The sequence below is a fragment of the Mustela nigripes genome, chromosome 18 (assembly GCF_022355385.1).
Source record: "Mustela nigripes isolate SB6536 chromosome 18, MUSNIG.SB6536, whole genome shotgun sequence".
NCBI classification, from domain to species: domain Eukaryota; kingdom Metazoa; phylum Chordata; class Mammalia; order Carnivora; family Mustelidae; genus Mustela; species Mustela nigripes.
In genome coordinates, this window is record NC_081574.1 from 23,471,919 (window position 1) to 23,499,554 (window position 27,636).

Sequence of the window (27,636 nt, forward strand, 5' to 3'; positions counted from 1 at the left end):
TGCTTCTGCGTGCCTTTGCTTAACACAACTCTTTTCGCAGACCAGCTTTCTCTCTTCTCTGGTTCATGTGGTGTTCTATGGCTGACCCTTCATTCTAAAGTTTTCTGTTATCACTACAATTATGTACTGACTAGTTATCTTTTAGTTCCAATTTGAAATTTTAAAGTACGATTATCCCTGTTTGGATTAGATATGCATCTCTTTTCCAATCAGCTGTGGCCAGGAAGGGGTAGGGTAAGTAGAACAACAGGTTGGCAAGAACACCCATACAAGGATTGGGGTGGAGGGACAGATTGTAGAGAAGGGAGTTGTGTTATAAATGAGGAAGTATCCTATCCCAGAAGGTTTTACTATAGTAAAACTAAATGATTTTTCCAGTTTGAATAAGGTAGGAATTTATAGACTTTTTTGTTGAATGACTTAGGTTATGTGGATATAACTAAGTAAATAAAAATGATCTCCCATTAAAACATGAATCATTTTTGTCATTTCGTGTCAGGTCTTACTATGTAATACATTATTGCCTGTGAAAAGTTAAGAATAATTGTTTATTGCTTACTATATGGTGGGCACTGTGCCAGATGCTTTATGAATGTTATCTTTAATCATGTTTTAAAGGTGACACTATCTTAGAGATTAGGAAACTGAGAGGGTGGGAAGTTAAGTAAATTGCATAGGGTCACACAGTGAGCATTTCTTCAGATAACAATAATTTTCTTAGAATCCAGGTTGATTTGGAATCTGTCTTACATACATTGATTTTAAAGGAGGCCAGTGAAGGTATCTATAATTTATTTCACTATCCAATTTATAAATAGTAGGGAACCAATTTCTAAAATGCTCTTGAAAATATTCAGACTGACTCTAGGTTGGACTTTGCATTTATGTTTGTTAAAGATCTATGAGAGGAAATTAATCTATTTTCTGAAGGACTCTCTATGAAATATAGACTAGATGTAATGGTGGGGGGGACACATTACTAGAAGTAAATAATTGTCTTTAAGGCTGTATGTTTATGCAAAAAATGTTTTGTCATTTTTAACTTTAAGACTCACTAAAAATGTTTAAGCATATCAAATCACTTCCCTAGTTTGATAGAGGCCAGATTAACTTTTGCCCTCACTTTTTTAAAGGATTGGGGTGGCCAACAGAAGAAAGCAAATAAATCATCAGAAAAGAATAAGAAAAAGCTTGGTGTCGAAAGTGATAAGAGGGTAACTAATGATATTTCTCCGGAGTCATCACCAGGAGTTGGAAGGCGAAGAACAAAGACTCCACATTCGTTTCCACATAGTAGATATGTGACTCAGATGTCTGTTCCAGAGCAGGCAGAATTAGAGAAACTTAAACAGCGGATAAACTTCAGTGATTTAGATCAGGTTTGTGAATTATTTAAAAAAATCAAGTTATAACTATGGGAAATACTTAGAATGGATTAAATAGTTGTTTTAAGAATGAAAAGTAAGCTCTTTATTTCCTTTTTCTTTGTTTCTGTGTATATGGAAAGAATTTTAATTGATGGTGGTATTATGTTCTTTGGAGGGCAAAACTTTCTAAACTTGCTAAGGTCAGGTCTTTTGTAGCTTTATTACTAATACTCTATGACTGATATAAATCATTTCGTCATGGAACTAAATTTTACATGTTAGTAACTGAGTAAGATTGCTATTAAGCAAAAGGGAAGATCCAGTTTAGAATATTTATCATTGGCTAAGTGTGGGGTGTTCTGGATTACCTCAAGTTTAAAATAAAACTGTGGATGGTATTATAATCACTGAAATAAAATTTGGAACTAAAAGTAAATGGAAATGATAATGAACTCTTAACAGATGCTTTATTGTCACATCTGTGCTTTAGAGAGAGAAACAGTTTACCAAATTTGCATAAAAGTATATTCAAGTCTGATACGGTGGTGGTGGTGATCACATGTCATTTAGTCATCTAGTTATAATTACTGAACATTTACTATATATCCGACACTGAGCTGAGCACTTTTCAGGCAATGTTTCATCTGGACACATCTTAATGCTGATGTTTGTATTAATTAAGATCTACTCATTGGATCCAAAGCCCATACAAAATTCGGTGAACAAGTATGATTAGGAATGTCAGTTATAGATAGGGTTTGTCGTCTTGGTACATCATTTAGACTGATCTTGCTCATATTCATCAGTTGATTTATGTCAGACAAAATGAGGAATAGGACAAGTTGATCAAATTTTGATATTTTAGTAGAAGATTTTTTTGTAGATTTGAATCTTTTTTAAATCTTACGGACAGAGCTATTTATGTATACTTCCTGACTTAATTTCTGATGGTAAAGCTGATTAAGAACATTGGAATTTTTTTTTAATTATTGAAAAATTAATATTTGTGGCATTTGGCTTCTTTTTCATACGTAGAGAAGCATTGGAAGTGATTCTCAAGGTAGAGCAACAGCTGCTAACAACAAACGTCAGCTTAGTGAAAACCGAAAGCCCTTCAACTTTTTGCCTATGCAGATTAATACTAACAAGAGCAAAGATGCTGCTATAAGTCCTCCAAAGAGAGAAATGGTTGGTTCAGCACAGTGTAAAGAGTTGTTCGCCTCTGCTTTAAGTAATGACCTTTTGCAAAACTGTCAAGTCTCTGAAGAAGATGGAAGAGGAGAGCCTGCTATGGAAAGCAGCCAGGTGAAAAATGTTTGTTTTGTTCTTTGCTTTTAGGAGCTTCAAAACAGAAATATTAAGATTAAGAAAGTTTTATTGGGTTATGTATATAGGAATTTTAGCTAAGTACTTCTAGACTCACTTCATTAATCTCAGGTTCATTCAATAGTATAAATTTCTTCTTATCCAAAATGATTGTAGAAATGGCATATTGTAAATTAAGGCTTCTGTTTACCTGCCAAAGGCTGTATGCTAATTTTTTAGTCAAGAGGAGTTTGAAATGTGATTAGTAGATTGTAATAATTTTTTTAAATGGTTCTATAATTCTTTTGAGAAGTACTTTAAAAAGTCTAATACTTTTACTTGGAAGTAATATATAAACATTAGAAAAAATTTGCATAAATAGTAGTTTAAAGGCATGCAGTTCTGTAAGTAAAATGTTTCGGGTAATGTAAATTAAAACTAGTTTTGAAATTCTTATATTCATAGTAATTGGGGCTGTTAGTATTGCCATTTATATTTTGGTTAAATTATAAATTTGATTCAGATCTTTTGCATGTATGAATTCAAATGATAAACGTAGACATATCTTTAGTTACTATATTTGAAATAAAAAATATGTATAAGTGTTGCTATGGAATGCATTATGCTCAGTTTTACATATGGTTTATTTTCATGCTTTTTTTTTCCAAATTTTTTTATGCAGATTGTAAGCAGGCTTGTTCAGATTCGTGATTATATTACTAAAGCTAGTTCCATGCGGGAAGATCTTGTAGAGAAAAATGAAAGATCTGCTAATGTTGAGCGCCTTACTCATCTAATAGATCACCTTAAAGAGCAAGAAAAGTCATATATGAAATTTCTCCAAAAAATCCTTGTAAGTTTTGGACCTTTTCAGTAATGTGTTGATTTATTTTTGTGGTATATTAGTGTGCATATACTGATGACAATCTGATTCCACCCCAGAGGAGTTAATATATTTTCAAAAAATCGTGCCATCCATTATAACATTTTATTGCCCTTTTTTATAGTTGTATGATTTATACCACTAAAATATTTCAGGCTAGAGAAAATGAGGAGGAGGATGTTCGGACTATAGATTCAGCTGTGGGATCTGGTTCTGTAGCTGAGAGCACATCGCTAAACATAGATGTGCAGTCTGAGGCTTCAGATACCACGGTAAGCGGCTTTTTGGTAATTAAAGTGCTAGAAATGAAGATTTAAACTTTCCCCCCATTTTTCAAGATGATATTTTTTATAGGCATTCCTTAATGAAAAGTATGTTTCAGGAAAGAAACCCTCAAATTGTTAATGCTGTATATATTATTTCAAAACATGGGAGTACAAAAGTAGCAAACACTTACATGGTTGATTTACGATTTGTGATCTGCTTGCAGAAACAGTTTTTTTGTTGGTTTCATTAAGTACAGCTTTACTCATTTTACGAAGCATTGGGAAAGTTAAAATTCATCATGAGTATAAAAGCTAGGAGTACAAAATATCATTACTAAGTGTATTGTGTCTTGGAAAAATCTTCAGGTTCTTTTGCTATTGAGGACTCCTTTGAAGGCTGCTAGGATTTTTTAATACCTTGGGCTAGCTTTGAACTATAGCAAAACCAGATGACTGAAAACATCAAGATGAAATTGGGACGGGGTATCATTTACAATGTGATTTAATCATGGTGATAAAAATAAAATTTCTAACTCTACAAAATGAAATTTATCAAAATACTGTCTTTTGGACGAAAAATCAGGAATTCACAGAACTTTTGAGGAAAACTTTGTAAAATAAACTCATAGAAGGTAGTGTGCTTCAGAACTACTGTGCTTTTAAGCATTTTTATTTTAGCAGGTACATCTATAGCCATGCATTAGTAAACTTGAAAACTTGTTATCAGTAAAGCTTTTCTTATGAAATGATAACCATGTTTTGTTTCTGAGAGATCTTCCGAAATACCATTCAGCATGAGAAATTTGAGGGTTTGTTTCCATTCCATGTTGACCTGCATAGTTTCTTACCTGCCTCTTTCTCTTCCCTGCCCTTCCTAATTTGAAGAGGAAATTTGAATTTTTTTCCTACATTATTTTCTCCAGGAGATAGATATTCACAGGGTGTGATCCAAACAACTGTTGAAAGTAGATTCTGTTGTGGGGAAATTGTTTTTCTGTTTACAGTGGTGCCGGGAATAATTTTTTTCCTCACATTTCATTCCAGCAGAAATGGAGGAATTGGGGAATGTGAGTAAAGGAATTCTGTTGGGGAGGGGTGGGAAATGGTATAGTTGATGATTTTGATTTGTATACTAGTATATATAGTGTTCATTGTGATGAGAATTTTTTTCATAACATAAAATGATATAATGAAAGTTGATAATAACAGCAGAATAAATGTTAAAATATGCTCCAGTTGTATAATTCGGCAATTGCCTAGGATATGATATGATACTTGATTATAGTAAGTGTTAGTCTAGTCTACAGAAATTTAAAAGTCTTTTAAGTTTATTGCCACTTGGGGGAGGGTGGATTGATTTTTAAAGAGATGGACTGGTAAATTTTTTGTATTTATTCACAAGGCTGGCTTGTATATTAAACAGGAGTTTGTATTAAGAAATTAATATGCTACACTATTTAATAAAGGAGGCATCTTTTAGTCTGAGAATTCGGCCGTGCATTGAGGACAAACTAGGGAATTCAGCTTCACAAGAACAGGTTTCAGACATTGACGTTACCACAAGTCCAAAAGGGAAAGGTGACAGACCTCCTCAGAATGACAGGGAACTGAGGCCTAATAGGAAGTATAGCCGAAAACATGGATTTCCCTCAAAGGTATATTTCACAATATTATTTTGGGAAGTCTCTAAATGAGCACCTCTTTTGTTCACATTTCCTCTTCCTTGATTTGCCTTTCTGTTGCTATTATTCTTAAATATGTAAGCTATTAACATGGCTAATTATACTGTAATTTGCCTTAGTAAAATACTATCCTTTAGTGTTTTTATTCTTCTCTGCTTTCTTATACTTTCCTATGGATTATATGTGGCAGCTGTATTTAATTTGTATTAACAAAGAACTTAATCCATTTTCTTTTTTGCTGTTGAGAACTCAAAATAGAACATTCTTAAACCTTAACCATTAGTTAGTTGCCTTTTTTTCCCTGATATTTGTATTCAAGGATGAACATGGTGCTTTTGAGTTTTGTCTTAATTCTTGCAGTTATTCATTAAAGAAAAAGAAAATGGAGTAAGCTGTTAGCTTTCCTTTCTAAGAATGATGTATTTTTATAGTGCTTTTTTCCCCTTTTTTCTCTCTTGTGGTTTATATTTTCTTTTTTTGAAAACCCCTTCCATTTTTCTTTTTTTTTTTAAAGAAAAATACTAAAGCAAGAAAGTTGACTTGTTGGTAATGTTTCTCCTGGTTTTTTTCCTCCACTGTTTGCTCTAAATTTTTCATGATTTCCATAAAGGCACTTAGGAAAGGTTTAAAAACAGCTCTTTGTGTGGTTACACTTAAAATAAGTTTCAGTAAAAGCGTTTGTAAGAAAGTACCCATTCCTATTGGCAAGAAAAAAAAATCCCATTTTAGTAAGTAGAGATTAGACTAATTTCTTATGTTTTATTAGTAGCTTATACTAACTAGGGGTGGTCTTTATTTTGTTATGCTCTTTTTTTTTTTTTTTTGGCTGCTTAAAAATGACAAAACCTCTAAATATTTTGGCAGGTTTTGTTTTTGTTTTGCTTTGTTTTGTTTTTCCTGGCTCCCACAAGAATTTAAGGATACAGTTTGAAATCAGCTAAGATGATCTTACTATGAAATATTAAGCAAAAGGTGCCCAGTACAACAGAAGAGTAAATTGAGTAGCTGATTATTTTTAAAACTAGTAACATTAGAGAAGAGAAAGTGTGAGACTCAATAAATATCCTTTGGAACTTACTGTTCTCTTTAAGTTTTCTGAACAGTGACAAACAGGAAAATCTGTCAGTGTTTCTTTTTTTTCTGAAGCTGATATATTTACTTTAAAACCATTTTTCTGTTTTTCAGTTTCCTTAAAAAATAGCTATATGTGTGAATATTACTGTCCATTGAACTTCATTCTTGGAGTTCATTCCAATTGATTCTTTTTAATCTTTTGATTCTTAGGGCCATCCTAGGGTAGTAGTTTTGTCAGTACTCTATTCATAATATTATTTTATTAGAAAAAACTCCTCATTCTCACCAACTGACTTTATTTTTCCTCTGTTATGCAGAATTGTATTCTCCCTACCTCGTCTTCATTCCCTACTTACCATCTTTTCAAGACGTCATACACTTTTAGGGCCGTAGGAAAAAAGTTCTGATTTAGAGCTTAAAACAACCTTCTGAGTTGTAGCTTGATAGCAAATGGTTGATACTCTGCAGCTGCTTACAAGGACAGAGTCCATTTTCTGGAATATTTCATAGACATGATGACATTTTGCATACTTTTTAAAAAGAAGCCTTCTGCAAGTACCCGTGTACTCGTTATTTTCCCGTACTCCTCTTTCCTGCACATTGCATCATTTCTAGTTATTTACTGTGGGCTAAGTTTGTCTCCCAAACCAGCCTATGTTTCTCAGACATGATATCTCAGACTTTTGTATTTAATACTACCTGAGCACGTAATTTTGAGGCAGGCAGTATGGTGTGGAAAACATCCAACCTAGAACTTAGGAACCTGACTTGCCCTGTGATATTGGATAAATCACAGCTGTATCTTCGCTGGACTTACTCTCACTTTTCACGTGAAAAAAATGGAATATATATAATCTGAAGTACTTTTCAGCCAAAAAAATAAATTTGGATCCATGAAAAATTATTGGAGGAATCTCATTTGACTATAGAAAAGGAAGACAGAGTTTTCTGAAATTGAAATTTCAATTCTGAAATTGTATGTAGCTTTGGAGTTCATGTCTAAGTTAAGTTTTTTATCTGTAAACTAAAAATGTGCTTATTGGAGGTGACTCAAAAAGTTTAAGTGAAAATAGTGTTTGAAAGATGAATATATTCTTCACTTCCTTTTTGGATTCCTGTTCTGTGCACTGTCCGCTTGACATGTTCTAATCCCTTGGTATTTTTATTTCCAGTTTCTCATTTTCCCTTTCTTTATATTTGTAATCCCTTCTTGCCTCCCTCAGCTCAGATTTTCTGAGTATTAGTTTGAAATGTTAATTATATGGATGCAAAAGTTACTAAGAAGTAATAAACTCTCCTAATTTCAAAATTATTGGGAATTCATTTTTGGATTAGTGAAAAATCTGGAGGTAATTGTGTTTCCTTTAATAAATAGTTCAGAATTCTTTATAATTTGAGTATCAGAGTTTTGCAAATCAATGTGTAACAACTTGCACCTGGGTGGCTCATTTGATAAAGCCTCTGCCTTCCTGCCTTCTGCTCAGGTCATGATCCTGGGATCAGGCTCCTGCTGTGTGCCCGTCCCCCTGCCCGGCTTAGCAGAGAGCCTACTTCTCCCTCTCCCTGTGCCCCGTCCCCCTTCCCCCCATTGCTGTCTTTCTCTCCCTTTCAAATAAGTAAATACAATCTAAAAGAAAATGTGACTAACAAGGATTAAAGTTCTTTTTAAAAGTTTGCTTCTTAAAGGGTAAAAACCCAGAATGTTAGTCAGTCAACTATTTAAAATTAGAGATCTTTAAGGTTTCATTGAAGGTTGAACTACATATTTGTGAGAGATGGGAGGATTATAAATAGAAATAAGCCAGAACTAAGAAGATGAATTCTAACAGAATGAATGAATGTTAGTGTTAGCAACTGAACTCCACTTGTATAGGTGAGGAGAAAACTGAGTACACTAGTTAATTTGAAAAAGGCTTTAGTTTATTGGAATTTTGAGACAACAGAAAATCTTTAGTAAGTACTGATTTGACCAAGATAGTTGCTTCTCTTCCATTTTCATGAAATCTAGTCCGTCAGTACAGGGTAGAGGCAGCACTGACTGAGTTCTCTGATTTGTACATCAGATATTCCTACCACAGTCTTTGTACTTCTTTATTTGACCTTACTTTCTTCCAGTATTTAATTTAGAGCTGTATACTTACTCACTTGGGAAGGTAAAGAGAAGGGATTTTTGCAGAGTATCGAGAAAGGATTCACCCAGGAGGGAATCTCTGGAGCCATCTGTGTTTCCATAATTTCTCCAGGAATCACATGTACATACATAAAGTAGATCAGTGCATTTTTACCTTGAAATGAAATTATTGAACTTCTTTATTGTCCTTAATAACTTTGGCAGTTGAGATTATTCACTTAAAATATGCATAACCCCAACCAAAATTTGGTAGCAATGCAAGTTTAAAATTGACTAAATGTTTCTAAGTTAATAGGAATATTCTGTGAAATATTCGGTAAAATCTTTAGACTTCCAAAATAGAAGGTTTTTAAAAAGGTAAATTATTGATGAAAAATTCCAGTATGGTATATATACATTTCTTATGTAATTTGGCTTATACTTTATTTTTTCCAAGTTATATTTAAATTAGTTTCTTTGCTTGATTTTTATTTTTTTCTTGTTGGGTTAAATTTCACTGGTTTTAAGGTTAATACTTAACATTTTATAATTTTTTAAAGTCACATCTATTTAGTTCCTCTACTTCTAGGTAAAATGATAGCTTTTGGAGGGAATTCAGAGTATTTAATTTCTCAGATATAGCTAAATAAGCATAATTTAAAAGAAAACATAATATTGCTATCTTCGATACAAAATATAAAATTTTCTCCTTTATTTTATGTTTATGAAATGAGATGTAAGTAAATGAAAGCTGTTTACATCAAATTATTAAATAAAAGTGTTTCTATAATTTTTGTCCTTGGTTAGAAAATAGTGGGTTTGTTTTTGTTTTATTAGTGTTTTTTAACATCACTTCTAGAAATGGGGCAGAATGTTTTTTAGCCTGATCTTCAAGGATATTTTTAGGATATTAACCTGGTATTATTTAGGATATTAACCTGGTACTCTGTTCTTCCTTTTCGATAAGGTCTGGATCCTTCGTTTGTGTGTGTAGCTCTTTTTGACCTTTTGTCCTGTTTTGTATGCTTTTTTTTTTTCTTTTTTTTTCCTTAATGCCTCTTCAGGCTAAGCCATTGGTTATGATCTTTTACTGTGAATTACCTAACTACCTAACTCAACATGGTAGGCTATCTCTGTGTCATCATTTTATTCTTACTCTTTTTTTCTTCAAGTCTACTGAAACTACTTACCATTGTGTTTTTAATACTAATTTATCATCTGTGTCTGTACTGTGCCATTGGTAGTTGAAACAGAAACATGAATTTTAATAATCATATATAAGTATTGTTGGTTTTATTTTCCAGGCCAGAGATCCTCCGCAGGAGCCTATGGAAGAGATAGAAAATTTGAAGAAACAGCATGACTTATTAAAAAGGATGTTACAGCAGCAGGAGCAGCTGAGAGCTCTGCAGGGACGACAGGCTGCGCTTCTTGCTCTGCAGCACAAAGCAGAGCAAGCTATTGCTGTGATGGATGATTCTGGTATGCGGCAGTGTAGCATGTTGTTATAAGTAAGGCTCAATTGATAGTGGTATTGCAAGGTGGATACTGGTTATTATATGATCAGATCTTGATTGTTGACTAGTTTAGAAACCTACATATGAGGCTTACCCTGTCCTGTGCTTTTCTCTGGTTATGCAGAAAAGGTTGCAGGGACAACTTCTGGCCAACATTCTGTACCAGGCAGACAGCCAGCTCGCTCTCCTTTTCATCAGAGAGTACCCTTAAGAGGTAAAAGGAACAGGCATTAGTTCTGTTTTTGTACCTCACACTGATAGGGCTCTTCATGGTTTTTTTCCCCCCACTTTTATTTACCTGGGATTGCCATACTTTTCTTGCCTACCAAGGAAAGGTCAAAACCTTAAGGGAGAAAATACATGAATTTGTAGAGCTCCTTTAGCTTCTCATGTTGGTAGTAGCACTTTTATTTCAGTTAGGTGCCCAGTTGTACATGTTCCTTTGAACTGTATTTATATTCTGTATATAGTCTTCCTGAGACTAAGAAATGTTTTTTTCATTTTTCCTTCTTCCTTCTTAGCCATGTATTATTTAGGTGGAAATTATACTGAATTCTTTAGTATGGAGTCTAATTTTATAGCTTGTTTTCAACATCTTCAAACCGGGTCAAAACTTGTTTAATTTCTCATTAAGCTGAAAACAACTTGTTACCTAGTAAAACTCAGTAAAAACTAAGGTATATTTTCTAGACTATTATCCTAGTCTAATGATACCTTGTTATTACTGAATTTATGCTGCTGTCCTCACCTAGCCAAATGGCTTAGCCCTCTGATCACTGTTATACATAATTTAATTTTGTGTTTTCATATGGAACTGTGTCACCTGCAAGTAACTTACTCTTTTGTAATAATTATATAATTGTATATTTTATGTATATAATATATATAGTAATAATTAGATACATTTCCACACATTTTTCCCTTGTAAAGTCCAGTTTTCATTAGCTTTTACATTTATATTTAGGAAATCGATAATTTGGAACAAAACAAAATATTTAAACAATGACATACTAGTTAATGGCTAATGACAAGTATTTTAAGTATTTTTCAAGTTCTAGATTTCAGAGATTTGCCTGTGGTGGTGATGATATTTCAGATACTTAATGTTTACATCATCTCATTTGATTATCACAAAATTGTAGGTTAGTCACCAGAGCTTTTTCTCTTAATCGCATGTGGGAGGGAAGGAGCTCAAACATAGAATTTGTGACTAGCCAATACTTATATGATATATTAGTAAAATCAGATTTCTTGAATTCTAGGTCAGAGCTCTTTTCCTGAATATGAACTTTTTAATTTTTCTTTCAAGTATACTATGAAGGCAGACACCAGGAGGCAGACACCAGGAGTAGAATGAGCAAAGGTTTAAGATTAAATTTATTTTTTACATGATTTTAAGAAGAATTTTAGGTCAGTAATTTTAAAGCATTTTCTCTTGTATTTATGAGATTCTGATGAAAAACCAGGCTGATGTTTAATCTTCTGGTATGTAAGTGAGGCAAAAAAATAGTCATGGTAAAGAGTTGTACTTTACTGAGCTGGCATTATGTGTTGGTAATCTGCACTGTAATTTCTTTCTTTTTCAAAGTGGGGTTTGCGCTGTTACTTGGGATTCTGTTTAGCCCTGAAATTCTAATTTCTCTTTGAAAAAGGTAGTATTTTTCCTTAAAACAGAAGCAGTTTATAGCTAGTGACTCTTAGAGCTGGAAAGGATAAGCATTGGGGTGGTTGGATAGTAGAGCAGTGACCTGTTGTCAGAATTATCTTTGGAATACTGCCATAGGAAGATAAAAGCGATGGTCTTGTAGTATGCTTTTATCACAGGCAACTACTTTAGTAAATAATTTGTTCTACTGACAGGGTCGGCAAGCTGTGGCCAGTTGGATTTGGCCCACGGAGTAAAATAAAGTTTTATGGAACATACCTATGCCTGTTTGTTAATGTATCATTTGTGGTTGCTTTTTTCCTGCAATGGCAGAGTTGAGTGGTTGATACAAAAACTATTTCCACAAAGCCTTACTAACGTACTCTCTGAATCTTTATAAACAATTTGCTAATCCCTCTATTAGAGCATTGATTCTATTGGGGGAAGGTAGGGATTGAGACCTGTCAGTATCACTGTGCTTTTTCAGATTAACCACTTTCCCTGCCACTGCCCCAATCCAGCCTGATAGGCCTGTCCTCTCCCTGCTCCATTGAGTCATTATTCTTAATTGGAATGTAGCAGTGTCCCCCCTCAAATGATGGGACAGAAAAAGATGAATCACTGTACTAGAGTTTTCTGTCCCTTTGTTTTCAGGTTGGTTAGACATTTCTCTTAAAACGTTTGTTTGGGAGGTAAATCTGAGGATTAACTAGTTTTAAATTATGTTAGGTAAGATTTTTTTAACACCCCCCAAGTTTATTTTTAGCTTCTCAGAAATTGAAAAGTGTATTGATTTGTCTGCTTTAATGAATAGTTATTAATTTTCTTTCCAGTTGTAACAGAAACTACAGGGAGCCTATCTGGAGTTAGTATCACCTCTGAACTAAATGAAGAATTGAATGATTTAATTCAGCGTTTTCATAATCAGCTTCGTGATTCTCAGGTAATTTAATTATTTTAATGTAGTTAAGCTAAAATCATATTAACTAAGCCAGTTGTTCCCAAACTTTACTGTAGCATAAATATCACCTGGCATTTTGTTTAAAAAAAAAAAGGTGGGGGGGAGTAGTTTTCTGATCATTGGGATCCCCTCACTCCCAAAGTATGTATGATACATATGTCATACATGTATGATTATGCTGCTGGTAGTCTGGGGTCTATTCTTGGAGAAACACTTAATTAGAGGAAAATCTGCGTTGAATGCAGTGATAATTAAAACTTTCTCCTTGTCTGCTAGTAGATAGTATGATCTTTTTTCCTCTCAAAGATTCTTTATGGTCATAACCTCTAAAGCTTAAGTTATATTTGAATCTGTGTCCTTAAGTAGTTTACTGACAATTTTGAGAAAGTTCTTAAGTTTAATTTCAGAGTAAATAAGTGTTACAATTTGATAACCTTTGTAAGTAATGATTTAAATGCAAAATTTCAATCTATGGGCCTTGAATAAGAAAGGGTGAAATACTAACCTCTTCACTGGAAATTAGTATGAAGAGTCAATGTCTCCTGTCTGCGGACTAGGTAAAAATGAATGAATATTGTCTACCACGTTGTAGAATTAACTTAGCAATATCTAGCACTTTTTTGTGGTGACCCAGCAAATGTCACATCTTAGAGAAATTCTTTACATGTTCATGAGGGGAGATATATGAATTTTTGTGGCAGGTTTGGTCAGTAGCAAAAATTTAGAAGCAATCTAAATGTCCATAAACAGGAAAATGGATTAATAAACTATGATACATGCATAGAGTAAAATCTTATAGTCAGAGTAAATGAGCCAGAGTTACAATAAATGAAAAGCATGAGTTTAAGGAGGATACCACTTGGTTGATGTTTAAAAATTCATGAAGGATGTGTATCTTATGTAGGTACAATAATAATGGAAACATATGTGATGGTAGACACCTAGTTCCAGATTGTGTTTATCTCTGGAGAGAGGAATGAGATTGGGGGTTGGTATGTATAGAGCTTTAGTTATATCTGTATTGTTATATTTTTCTTAAAAAAAAAAAAAAAAGAATTGATGCAAATGTGGAGGGATGTTAAGGTTTAAGCTCAGTGGTGTTTATTCATTTTATGATTTCCTAAGCTGTAGTGGATTTTTGAAAAATTTTTTAAATAGAGAACCATAGGAAAGAAATGGTAGGAAAAACTGATTAAGAAGTTAATGATGATGATTCTAAAAAGATGGCAAGAGAGATAATGGTATTTTTCAAAGTTTAAATAAGGTATGACATTTTTAGCCCTTAATTTAGAGCCAGGTAGTAATTCAGTCCAGTGAATTCTAGACCACTGTGTAGTAATGTGTGTCCATAAAACCATATAGATGTTATATTGGCACATCAGGAAATAGGTAATTTGGGAATTGGAAAGGCATATGCTTACCCACCAGCACAACCTAGGCAAATATTTATTGCTTTTTATAAGGAATATTTATGTGTTTTTAAAATGAGAATCAAATCTTTCATTGCCTTGGTCGTCTTCTTTTTTTTATTTTAAATAAGCCTCCAACTGTTCCAGACAATAGAAGACAAGCAGAAAGTCTTTCATTAACTAGGGAGGTTTCTCAGAGCCGGAATCCTTCAGTTTCAGAACACTTACCTGATGAGAAAGTACAGCTTTTTAGCAAAATGAGAGTATTACAGGAAAAGAAACAAAAAATGGACAAACTGCTTGGAGAACTTCATACACTTCGAGATCAACATCTGAACAATTCATCGTGTAAGTAAAGCTGGCTCAGCAATATTAGATAGGGGACACATGAGTATATGTGCTGGCATGTAGTAGTTAATTTGACTTAGTAAATATCTGGTGAATGAATGAACTCATAGTCCCTCAAGAAAATTATAATATTTGAGGGGAAATAGGACTTACAAGGCAATATATGTTGATAACCAAATAGATTGGAGATCTGTAATTCAGTAAAGGGAAAGAATAAACTTAAGACTCGAAAAATTGGTTGGATTTTAATTCAGGGGAAAGAAAAAGATAAGGTAAACTATTAGGTACTTCAACACACATTACTGGATTTTCCTTTAGCATATTCAGATTTTCCCTTAAAAAGAAAACTAATCCAAATTTATACTTTGACTTAAGAAAAACTATCAAACAGATTTAGAAAGTATTTATTTAAAATAAGACATGAAAGGCATATAGTACATATGGCTTAGTGCAAAAAATTTATAACTTGTACCGTTTATAACTTGTAGACTATATAAACTGAAAAGTTTATAACTTTTTTGAAATGAATTGTCATTTTAGGAGGAGTAGGAAAAGCATAGTCATACTAGTTACACTTTAGGAACCACCTTTTCTGCAGCACAGATGTTTTATTGCTTCTGTCTGATTGAGATCCAGTTACTGGTCCTCATTTGCTGTCTTCACACCTCAAGCCTGGTCCTTGCCTCTTGTAGTAGGAGCTCTAGATGGAAAACTGATCAGTAAGGTCAGCCCCAGCTGGTCATAATTTTTCAACATCCCAGCTGTTGTCTTACTAAAGAGAAGACAAGGGATAGAAAAAACATCTCTGGAGTCCCTGTTCCTTATTCTTTACCCATCTCTTTTTCTCTGCTGTCCCCCCAATAAACCTTAATATTTCCTACTGAAACATTCTCCTTTCTTTTCCCAAGACCTCTGTTAGTCTCTAGAGTGTAATCTAGTCCCAATGCTAATTTTTTTTTTAAGATTTTATTTACTTATTAGAAAGTGAGTGAGAGCACAAGCAGTGGGAAGAGGAAGAAGGAGAAGCAGGCTACCCACTGAACACGGAGCCCAATGCGGGGCTCGATCCCAGGACCCTGGTGTCATGACCTGAGCTGAAGGCAAATGCTTAACTAATTGAGCCACCCAGATGCTCCCCCCATCATGCTTATTTTACACAGATGACACAACTAAGGAAAACTTAAAATTCGAGAGTGGTACTGACCCATGGTCAGTACCTGCCTACTGATGACTCTAAGAAAAGATTTTTTTCATACTGGGAAATAGTGTGAAAGCAGCACCAAAAGGTAGAACAATCAAGGAATAGAGCAAAGAGACTGCTGGAAACCAGTTGTAGCAATTGATAATGTGAACAACAAATAATGATGGTTGTCCCTGTGAGAAAGAGATAAATGACTGTAGTTTTAAAGTGATGGAAATGGAGAAGAGCAAAGATTCTTAATCTTTATTCATTGCCCTTGAAGTCATGAGGGTTTTTTGTCTGATCCATGTGGACAGAAAAGTAGTTAACATCCAATTTAAGACTATAGAAGATAAGCCATCATCTAATTAGAAAATTTTATTGTTGAGTCATATTTCATGGCATGAATGTACTGCAGTCACTTTAAGTTTGTTTTATATCTTTTGGAACAAGGAAAATTCCATCTGGGAGACAAGATAAAATTACTCTGAGCTGTGGATTTGAAACACTCTTTGGGGCTTAATCCCCTACAGTTGTAAAGCATTGTTGATGGTGTATTGAACATCATACACATTCGCCCTGAGTTTTTTTTTGTTTTGTTTTGTTTTTGTTTTTTAAAGATTTTATTTATTTATTTGACAGAGCACAAGCAGGAAGAGCAGCCGGCAGGGGGAGAGGGAGAAGCAGACTCCCCAGTGAGCAGGGAAACCGGTGTGGGGCTTGATGACAGGATCCTGGGATCATGACATGAGTTAGCAAAGTTAGCAACTTAACCAACTGAGCCACCCAGGTGCCCCACATTTTGCCCTGTTTAACTTAACCTAGAATTGGGTTTATCAGGGAAGTATACTCTTTAAGATAGAATATAATAGTTCTTGTCAATTTCAGCCTTGTTTTTCCTTATTTTTGTCTTTCTGTTTTAAGTCTGTTTGTTGAATAAGCAGCCTGGCTATTGGATACTTAAGTTTCTGAAATTTAAAGCTGCAGAATTTAAGATGTTACTGATTTTTACTTTTTATTTTTATGTAAGCAAACTGAGTAAGTGTTGTTTGAGGCCATACTTGTTTATTTATAGTAGCTGGTCTTTGTTTTGTAGTTGTGCCTTCTTCATCCTCTCCACAAAGAACTGTGGATCAGAGAAGTACACCTTCAGCTCCCTCTGCGCCTTTAGGCTTAGCACCAGTTGTCAATGGAGAATCCAATAGCTTCACGTCATCTGTTCCTTATCCTGCTGCTTCTCTAGTTTCTCAGAATGAGAGTGAAAATGAAGGACATCTGAATCCAACTGAAAAACTCCAGTAAAATATTTTTACAAACATTGCTTACATAGAATAGAATTGAATAATGGGGATAAATTATGTTTTTTTTTTCCTTTGTTGAAAATTCTGGAAAAACTGAATTTACGTAATATGATAAATATCTTTATCATATCATGTAACATATCATACCATATTCTTCTAAGAATATGTGTATTAGAAGTGTATGTGTAGAAGAAGTATATGTGTGTTATATCTGCCTTCTTTGAGTTGTCCAGGAGAAATGTGACATTATAATATAGGTAACTTTTGTAAGCTAATGCATTCTCATTTTCCAGCTAAAGGATTAGAAATAGCTGGGATTGCATTAGAAGATTTTTATATTCAAATGATTCTAAATTCAGAGCCCGGGCCGTAGAGTCACAAAACCTGGAAACTGTATCTCACAAGGCTGTGTGACCATGGACAAATAACTTATTCTCACTTTACCTTTGTTTCTTCATCTGCAAGATAGGGATAATGATATACCTGTTCATAAAGGTATTTTACAGATTTAGAAACATTGGCATAATTTCTGGCACTTAATAGAAAACGAAAAAACTTAATGTTTGGGGTAAATGTATTATACACTTTATAGATCTCTGTGTGTTAAGATCAGGAACGTTCTGTAAATGCCTAATGTCTGCATCACTGATTTGCCTGAGAGGTAGTATTTAAGTTGAATATTTAGTACTTCACAATTAAGACACCAAGTTGGCTTCAAATGAACACATGAAACTTTTTTTTTTAATACTTTTTGTCTGTAGTAGGAAGGATACAAGAAAATTGGTGATGAGATATTGAGTAAGCTATTCTTGAAATTGAATTCATTGCTTTATAGTCACACCCCCTGGATATTGCACTAGGTCTGAATTTTGTCTTTGCTGTCTGCTTTTATTTGGAAATACTGAATGCTTTATTTTGCTGAAATGAGTATGATATATACATCTTTGTTGTTTATCAGGAAGTTAAATGAAGTTCGAAAGAGATTGAATGAACTAAGAGAATTAGTCCATTATTATGAACAGACATCAGATATGATGACAGATGCTGTTAATGAAAACACAAAAGATGAAGAAACTGAAGAGTCAGATTATGATTCTGAACATGAAAACTCTGAACCTGTTACTAACATTCGGTAAGAATTTGAAGTTTGTTTTTCTAACATGTTCCTTCTAATTGAATGCTTCTATTATGGAACAGGAAAACTTCAATAGAATGCTGCTTGCTTTTTATTTAAGCTTTTCTCCTGTAAGTCCTCTTAAGTCTACTATTTTGGCCAGTGTAAATGTAAGTTGGTCTGTAAAGAAAAACAAACGGAGAAGCACTGAGTGCAGTAGTTTAGTAAATTTGCTCTTTGTTAGATAAAATGCAAGTAAATCATAAGTATCTAACATTTTCCTGCCTCTTTGTTTTTAGATATAACTTGGATTTTTTTGGATGTTTTTCTTAAATTTCTAAATAGCAGAAGTTTTTGAAAAGCAAGAGTCAATTATTCACAGTAGGAATTTAAATAGAGAAATAGCTAGTGATGTTCATTGTTTGAAATTATTTTATCAGCAGCTCTAAAAACTTTGATTTTATTTTTAATTCTTAGGTTTTTTTTTTTTCTTTTTTTACGTTATATAACTTCAGGCTGTTTTCTTTCTTTTAGAAATCCACAAGTAGCTGCAACCTGGAATGAAGTAAACAGTAATTCTAATGCACAGTGTGTTTCTAATAACAGAGAGGGGAGATCAGTTAATTCTAATTGTGAAATTAACAACAGATCTGCTGCCAACATAAGGGCTCTGAACATGCCTCCATCTTTAGGTATGATGACTATTGATGGATAATTTTGCCATATTGTTTTTTTGAAATGGATTTTCTTTCATTAGTATTCTTCTTAAGTTTATTAAATTACTGATTTCATACATGCTTTTAGCAGATTGTCACTATAATAGAGAAGGAGAACAGGGGATTCATGGTGCACAAGGTGAGGATGATGAGGAAGAAGAGGATGAAGCAGAAGATGAGGGAGTCAGTGGGGCTTCATTAACTAGTCACAGGAGCAGTCTGGTTGATGAAGCTCCAGAAGATGCTGAATTTGAACAGAAGATCAATAGACTTATGGCTGCAAAACAGAAACTGAGACAGTTACAAGATCTTGTTGCTATGGTACAGGTAAATATTGCTTGATTTTTTTTTCAAAAGACTGTTAAAACAGTAATTCTTGAGTCACTTACTTTCTTTTAGTGTTAGAGTTGGTATTCAGTTGTTCAGGTCCCTTCTCACTGCCTTCTGAAACATTAGGCAGATTTGTTTTGCATTTTTCTCTTGTACTTTAATTTTTCCACTTTTTATTATGTGAAAAGGCTTCATAATGCAGCTTTTCTATTCTTGAATCCCAACTCAGTTTCTTTTCTATCTTCTTATCCTTTATAGAAATGAATTAGGCCAGTTTTTAGATGAATAAGAATACCAAATAATGCCCATCTACCAACTTAAAATTGCCTACCCAGTTTTGTAATTGAGTTTAACGTTTTATTAGAATGATATTGGCAAAAGTTAAAATTTCATTTGAGGTTCTCAGAGAAAGCATAAGTAAATATAAAGTTATGTAGAGTTAAATGTTTGTTTTTTTTTTTTTAATGCAGTAGTTCATCCCAGCAGCCTTCCCTCCTCACATCTTAGTAAGTGTATTGATTTTTAACAGAAGGTGTGGACCTACCTTTAGGAAGCTAAGAACTTAGTTGTTTTTCCAGTAGTCATTACAGACGTAAGATACTCTCATTTGTTTTTGTATTATGAGCCATTGGCACTAGTTTGGCAAACTAAAGACCAAAGTGAGAGAATAGAAAATCGTAAGCAAGTGACAGTGGACTGGACATCAATTATTTGAAATCATTAAAATAAAAGTTACAGTTTAAGGGACACCTGGGTGGCTCAGTTGGTTAAGCATCTGACTTGGTTTCAGCTCAGGTTGTGATCTCAGGGTTGTGAGATCAAGCTCTGTGTCAGGCTCTGCTCAGTGCAGAGTCTGCCTGAGATTCTCTCCCTCTCCCTCTGCTCTTCCCCCACTCAAGTGTTTTCTTTCTCTCTCTCTCTTTCAAATAAATAAAATATTTTTAAAAGGTTAAATTCTAAGTAAAATTATCTAGTATCAAGGGTTCCCATATCTGATGGTATGTTTTTAATCTTTTTGTATTCTCTAGGAAGCTTTTCTTTGATAGCTCAGTGTCTGGTCAAGATAAGAAAAGGCAACTTAATGTTAGCCATTAGTGGGTAATTGGCAGCTCAGATTATAAATGAACTTTTTTGTTGTTTTAGTACTTCGTTTTATGTCATTGGTAGGAGGTTGAACTTCAGTATTCTCTAAAAATCATCATGTACTTAATGTACTACTTTAATTTTTATGTTGTGTAAATTTTATTGAACAGTGGTATTTAAGGTATAAATTGGATAATGTCTTTAGATTTCAAGATTATTTTAATTTAATGATGCTTTTTAGGATGATGATGCAGCAGATCATGGCGTTATCTCTACCAATACTTCAAATTTGGATGATTTCTACCCAGCAGAAGAAGATAATAAACAAAATGCAAATAACACTAGAGGAAATGCCAATAAAACACAGAAAGATGCCGGAATAAATGAGAAGGCACGGTATGTTAAACTCATGGACTTCATTAAATAAAAATTTAGTGCTTATTATAGAGAAGGTACTTAATTTGACTAGGTTCTGTATTAGGTCATGCTTAATGCTATCATCAGATTTATTGGAATCTGTAAATGTAATGTAAATTTAATTATAGAGAGAAATTTTATGAGGCTAAACTACAGCAGCAACAGAGAGAACTCAGACAATTGCAGGAAGAAAGAAAGAAACTGATTGAGATTCAAGAGAAAATTCAAGCATTGCAGAAGGCATGTCCTGACTTACAGGTAACTGGGAACATTACTACTTTACATTTATATGAAAAAAGATGTTTAAAATCTAATGTCATTGGAAAGTACCCTTGCTTTTTCTAGTACTGAGGTGACACATTTATGTCAGTATTATGATTAATAAAACTAATGAACTAATGAAAGGGGTTAGGGATTTGAGTTTATACTATGAAAGATAGCACATAGGATTTGAATTTGATTACTTCTGTTTTTCACTTGTTGGGCTACTTTAGATTCAGAACCTGAGTATTCGTAACTATTAACTTAAAATATTCTGATTTCGGGGGCACCTGGATGGCTCAGTGGGTTAGGGCCTCTGCCTTTGGTTTGGGTCATGATCCTGGGGTCCTGGGATCGAGCCCATGTCGGGCTCTCTGATCAAAGAGGGGGCCTGCCTACCCCTCCTCACTGCCTGCCCCTCTGCCAACTTGTGATCTCTGTCAAATAAATTAAAAAAAAAAAAAAACAAAACCTTAAAATACTCTGATTTCAGCTCTTAAAATACTCTGATTTCAGCTTTGCATTTCCATCTTTTATTGGCCTAAAATTACATAATAAAGCCCTTAAACCATCATAAATTACCTAAAGAAATGAATTAAAATATTTGTAGTTTTCTTATTAAGTAGTACTCTTTGAGACTGAATGAAGAATGAGTAATATTTGAACATTTCAGGTAATCAGGAATAAGAGTATAGTTAATACAGGAAGTGAACAGCAATTCTTTTTGAGATTTTTCTTAAAATGTTTTGGTTAGCTTTATTCCTCAGCTTTTGTTTTCAAAGAAAGGGAAACACATCCATGATAATTTTCTGTACCCTTTTTTTTGTTGTCCTAGACTTCTAACCTTTTCTATTTTATCTAATCCTTTTTCCTTCTCCCTAGTGTAATGTCCAGAGGAATAGATAAAAGAGTTTGGTTTGAGTATATGAAATTGTCCACAGTAGCATTTTCTCCCTCTTGTCTCTGTTGTTCCTGAGGCTTGGCTGCTACTCATCCACTTCACTCTGTGTTTTCATTTTTATTTTCTTAAATCAGGCTTTCTTTGGATCATGATGGCAGTTGAGGTCTGATAATAACTAATTCAGTATGGTACTAGAGCCCCAGAGAAATGGTAAAATAACTGCTTTTATGAAATTAACATAATTGCTTTAATTCCTCATAATGGTTTTTACTAATACTTTTTTAGCTGTCAGCCACTAGTGCGGGTAATTGTCCCACAAAAAAATATATCCCAGCTGTTACTTCAACCCCGGCTGTTAATGGAAATGAAACTAGTACAAGCAAATCCGGTTTTGAGCCTGAAGATTCTTCAGTAGTCGATAACGAGGTATTGTATGTTGTACTTGTTGTTCCGAGTCTTATGTCACATCTTAAAGAAGGAAAACCGAATACCTGTGAAACGTGTTTTTAAATGCAGCATGTTTTGTGTCTTTTAGCTGAGAGGAAATAATTTTTTCAAAAAAGTTATTAAGTTGGGATCTTTTCAAAATAATTTCAAAATTACTAGCAAATATTTGGCAGAATTGTATTTAAGGAATAGTTGCAGCAAACAGTAATCATTTCAGTTAGGAAGATCTGTTCTTTGGCCTTTTGTTTATATGTGATTTGTAGAAGACATTATACCTTTCTCTAAATAGTTGATGAAGTGTATTTGGCCAGTACTTTCATTAAAAAATTCATGCCTAATTTTTTCTTACTGTGAAAATACTGTTTTAACCATATCTTAGTGTAAAAAGAATAGAGTGAGAATAGGAGTCTTTGTATTTTATTCTTTAAGGATAAAACAAATCCATATATTTTTACTGACTCAACTCTGACATTTAAAATAATAGCTGTGGTCAGAAATGCGAAGACATGAGATGTTAAGGGAAGAGCTACGACAAAGGCGAAAGCAGCTTGAAGCGCTCATGGCGGAACATCAGAGGAGGCAAGGTCTAGCCGAAACTACATCTCCTATGGCTGTGTCATTGAGAAGTGATGGATCTGAGAACCTGTGTACACCTCAGCAGAGTAGAACAGAAAAGTAAGAGAGGTGTTTAAATCTTTTTTTTTTTTTTTTCATTTCCCCTCTCAGCTCAAGTCTGCTCTTTCACTGAGGTTACTGTTCAGGCATCACCTTTGTGGTTCAATTTAACTAAATCCAGCTATTTTCTGTTCTGACTTCTCAAGGTACTTGATCAGATGGTGATACAGATTTTCTTTGAGTGTATAAAAGCCTTATGTTCTTAGTTAAGTTTTATAAAAAAAATTACTTTGTAGTACTTCGCTATCAAGCCAAAAATAAGGACATTTTTACTGAAATGAGGAATCTCATATTTGTAAATTCCCTAAGGATTAGGAAATTCACTTTTGGGGTGCCTGGTTAGCTCAGTTGGTTAAGCATCCAACTCTTGATTTCAGCTCAGGTTGTGATCTCAGGGTTGTGAAATTGAGCCCCGCATTGGGCTCCACACTGAGCATGGAGACTGCCTAAGATTCTCTCTGCCCCTCTCCCTTTGCTCTTCCCACTCCCACACCTTCCTTGCGTGTTTGTGCTCTCTCAAAAATAAAAAAAATTAAAAATAATTAAAAGATAAAGTAATTGCTTTAAAACATTTAGTTTTTAGCATTTATATTTGAAATTTCTGTATTTAGAATATTTCCAAAACATTGGCCATCTGTAAGGTTGCTTAATTATCTGTATGGGAGTTTTCAGAGCTAACATCTTGAAATTCAAATTTGTTGTGACCTTACCTTTTGATATCCTCAGATGGCATTCCTGGAACATTGCACCAAACTTCTGTTCCTCATAGAAGAACTTGTTCTGTTTTGAAGTCCCAAATGTACTTTATTTATCAAATTATATCTGTAGTATTTTTTTTTCTGTTTGGAGTACCACAGTCTGAATTTTGGAAAAGTTCTTTGCATATTTTTCGTAATAAGCATCTAGGTTTGGGAACCATGGCTCTAGAATTATGCTTTCCAATATGGCAGCCATTACATTACCTACCTGTACCTATTTAAATTAAATAAAATTAATAACTCATTTTCTCAATCACACCAGCCACATTCTAAGTGCTCATTAGCCATGTGTACCTAGTGGTTACTGATTGGATACATGTGTATAGATCATTACTACTATTGCAGAAAGTTCTTTTGGACAGCTCTGCTCTGGAAAACTGTCGCTCAAGGTAAAGTTAAAAATTAAGGGGGTTTAATTTAGGGAAAAACTTCTAGGGGATACAGTTTTTTATTTGAAGAATTGTTTTGTGGAAGGCAGAATAAACTATTTCATATATCAGCAGTGAAGAGAGTACCAACCATCTATGTTGGTACTATAATTCAGTGAAATTTTATAAACAAAACGTTTCACATGTATACATATGTACATGGTACAGTGTCTGGCATAATAGTTGGTAAAGTATTTACCCAATTGCCAAAATGATCTCTTCTTTTTTATCTCTTAATCTCTAGAACAATGGCAACTTGGGGCGGTTCTACTCAGTGTGCACTGGATGAGGAAGGAGATGAAGATGGTTATCTTTCTGAAGGAGTTGTTCGGACGGATGAAGAGGAAGAAGAAGAAGAGCAAGATGCCAGTTCCAATGATAACTTTTCTGTGTATCCTCCTAACAGTGCGAATCATAACTCTTACAACGTAAAAGAAACTAAGAATAGGTTAGTTTCTCTGTTCTGACTTTTTGTTTGATTCCTGAAGTCTCAGGTCTTTGTGACACTAAGCACTTCTCTGATGCTTTGAACCAACTGGGTGTCATAATTTAATTCAGTTCTGACACTACTTGGAATTAGGGCAGATACTACAAGTGAAGGGCTCAGTCCCACAAGATTGCCCTCACTTCAGATGTCAGTTGCAAGTCCAAGTCTCCATGTACTCACACTTCTGTTTGGCTTTGCTAAAAATGTGGGGGTTCCCACAAGCTGCCCTCAGGTTTCATAATTTGCTGGAACAGCTAATGAATACTGCCTATTATAAAGGATGCAGCTTAGCCGTAGGCAAATGGAAGAGATGCATAGGACAAGGGATGGGTGGGGGAAGGGGCACAGAGCTTTCATGTTCTCTCTGAGTGTGCCATCCTCCCAGCATTTCAGTGTGTTCACCAACCCAGAAGCTCTCCTAACCAGCTTGATAAGGAGTTTTTGTGGAAGTTTCATTCCCTAGGCACAACTGATTAAATCATTGGCCATTGACATTCAACTCACTCCAGACCCTCTTCCTCTTGAAGTTGGCAGTGGGGCTAAAACTTCCAACCCTCTAAATACTTGGTTGGTTTTTTTAGTGACCAGTCCCTGTCCATGAAGCTATCTAGGGCCTCCAAGAGTCATTAGCTGTGGTTCAACTAAACTTAGCTGTGGTTCAAGGGGGTCCATTGTGAATAACAAAAGACACTTCTAGGTCTCAGGAGATGCCAGGAGTTTTGGGAGCTATGTTGGGAAATTGGGACAAAGACTAAATACACTTTTTATTGTATCATAGAGTTTTGTCAAGATAAATCCCAACTAGACTGGATCAAGATTCATAAGCTTTGATCTTGGCTTCTTTTTTGGAGAGTTAAGCAAAACTGAAAATCATAGATACTGAAAAAGACCTAGCAACATAATATTCATTACTTTGTTATGGAAGATGGTTAAGTAGTTCCACTTGATGATAGAATTTCAGGTGGCTAAGTTTAAAGCATGAAGAATGGAAAAATGCTTGTGATATAATAAAAGATGTTCATTTTGTAGAATATAGAATTACATGGATTTGTCTGTGTAAGACATTAAAAAAGAGTAGAAAAAAATGATAATTCACAAGGCTAGAAATCTAGAATTCCCTTTTCCTCACCACCTCCCCCTCATTTCCATACTTTTGAAGTCCTTTGAACTTAAACTTTGATCTTAAGAAAATGTTGGTCTATGAACCGTGGTATCAGGATTTAGTGCCAGATTTTAAAAACCAAATAATTACATTTAATGACCTAGCTCTTTAAATCTGTGTTAGGTGGAAGAACAATCGCCCTTTTTCAGCAGATGGAAATTATCGTCCTTTAGCTAAGACAAGACAGCAGAATATCAGCATGCAGCGTCAGGAAAACCTTCGTTGGGTGTCAGAACTCTCTTATGTAGAGGAGAAAGAACAATGGCAAGAACAAATTAATCAGCTAAAGAAACAGCTTGATTTCAGTGTCAATATTTGTCAGACTTTGATGCAGGACCAGCAGGTAAAGTTTACTATGAAAGTGCATTTTTTGTATCTTGTTTCTGAAGCAGGAACATTTTTCTCAAGTCATCAATAACTGTTACGACAATTTGTCTTTCCACAGACGCTATCTTGTCTGCTACAAACTCTTCTCACGGGTCCTTACAGTGTGATGCCAAGCAATGTTGCCTCCCCCCAGGTACACCTTATCATGCACCAGTTGAACCAGTGCTATACTCAGCTAACATGGCAACAGAATAATGTGCAAAGGTAATGTGTTTCTTAGGAGCAGTAAAACTGTGTAGTAAATGCTAAAACTGAGCTTGTGTTTTATAGTTATCTTCTGGGGGGAAAAGGACATGAGCAGAATTGAATATTCAAACATTTTCTATACCCGAAAATTTTACTAACAATGATTTGCCCGATGTTCCCTTTTAATACTGTAGACTTTAGTTTTTAAAAATTTTCAGTGTTCGGGGCACCTGGGTGGCTCAGTGGAGTAAGCCTCTGCCTTCGGCTCAGGTCATGATCTCAGGGTCCTGGGATCGAGCTCTGCATCAGGCTCTCTGCTCAGCAGGGATCCTGCTTCCCTCTCTCTCTGCCTACTTGTGACCTCTCTGTCAAATAAATAAAATCTTTAAAAAAATTTTTTTTTCAGTGTTCAACTTAACACTTATATCAGGTGATCTGTATGGTATGTAAATTATATCTTGGTAAAATTCAAAATAACAAAAATATATGAGTTTCTTATAGTTACGCTTTTTATCTGGTTAAAGTGGTAAGTGCGGTTCTTGTTCCAAAGGCCAAGTTATTGAAGTAAGCCTGCAGGACAAGCAGATGTTTGTTGTAGTAAATATTAAAACAGTCCATCTCTTTTGCATGCTCTTGAATCACTTTTTACATGTACTTTTCTATGAAGGTATTGTAAATAGACCGTAATATAACTGATTTGTAAGTTACTAACTTCTTAAATATTTGTAGGTTGAAACAAATGCTAAATGAACTTATGCGCCAACAAAATCAGCACCCAGAAAAACCTGGAAGCAAGGAAAGAGGCAGCAGTGCATCACACCCTTCTTCTCCCAGTTTATTTTGTCCATTCAGCTTTCCACCACAGCCTGTAAATCTGTTTAACCTACCCGGATTTACTAATATTTCATCATTTACACCAGGTAAGTGACTACAAACTTAAGAGGAAATAAATAAATGCAAAGTGCTTGACAATATTCTCCATGTCTATAATAAACTCCTTGTCTATTGCATGGAGTTTAATTGGTCTCTTCTGGAATGGTAGGAGGTGTATGCAAAGAAAGTTATGAACTTTTCTACATTGATTCTTTGTGGTGAAAACGTAAGCTTGCAGTGGTTGCTAATGAAATTAAATCAACTACTTATGAGAGGCTGCTTAGTCTTATAACTTTGAATAATTTAGCAACTATTTATAAAGGAAGAAGGGTATTAACCTATCCTGTGGCCGCTGCACATCGG

At 34.4% G+C, this 27,636-nt stretch overlaps 1 protein-coding gene across 23 annotated transcripts in view; it reads left to right on the top strand.

The window, feature by feature from the left end:
- Window positions 1-27,636, top strand: part of PCM1 (pericentriolar material 1) — an 85,387-nt gene that overhangs the window by 11,973 nt on the left and 45,778 nt on the right. For 9 of the 23 annotated variants that reach the window (XM_059384065.1, XM_059384068.1, XM_059384064.1 and 6 more), the window contains 19 exons: window positions 1,134-1,379; window positions 2,403-2,672; window positions 3,355-3,525; window positions 3,711-3,827; window positions 9,992-10,169; window positions 12,683-12,792; window positions 14,351-14,567; window positions 16,844-17,045; window positions 18,007-18,180; window positions 18,697-18,854; window positions 18,967-19,205; window positions 20,533-20,687; window positions 20,837-20,966; window positions 22,156-22,296; window positions 22,802-22,992; window positions 24,423-24,626; window positions 25,951-26,170; window positions 26,273-26,418; window positions 27,130-27,320. In XM_059384065.1, the coding sequence (XP_059240048.1) occupies window positions 1,134-1,379; window positions 2,403-2,672; window positions 3,355-3,525; window positions 3,711-3,827; window positions 9,992-10,169; window positions 12,683-12,792; window positions 14,351-14,567; window positions 16,844-17,045; window positions 18,007-18,180; window positions 18,697-18,854; window positions 18,967-19,205; window positions 20,533-20,687; window positions 20,837-20,966; window positions 22,156-22,296; window positions 22,802-22,992; window positions 24,423-24,626; window positions 25,951-26,170; window positions 26,273-26,418; window positions 27,130-27,320 (3,460 nt within the window). The remainder of the gene's footprint in view (window positions 1-1,133; window positions 1,380-2,402; window positions 2,673-3,354; window positions 3,526-3,710; window positions 3,828-9,991; window positions 10,170-12,682; window positions 12,793-14,350; window positions 14,568-16,843; window positions 17,046-18,006; window positions 18,181-18,696; window positions 18,855-18,966; window positions 19,206-20,532; window positions 20,688-20,836; window positions 20,967-22,155; window positions 22,297-22,801; window positions 22,993-24,422; window positions 24,627-25,950; window positions 26,171-26,272; window positions 26,419-27,129; window positions 27,321-27,636) is intronic. The other 14 variants (XM_059384069.1, XM_059384072.1, XM_059384078.1 and 11 more) reach the window with 3 other exon arrangements.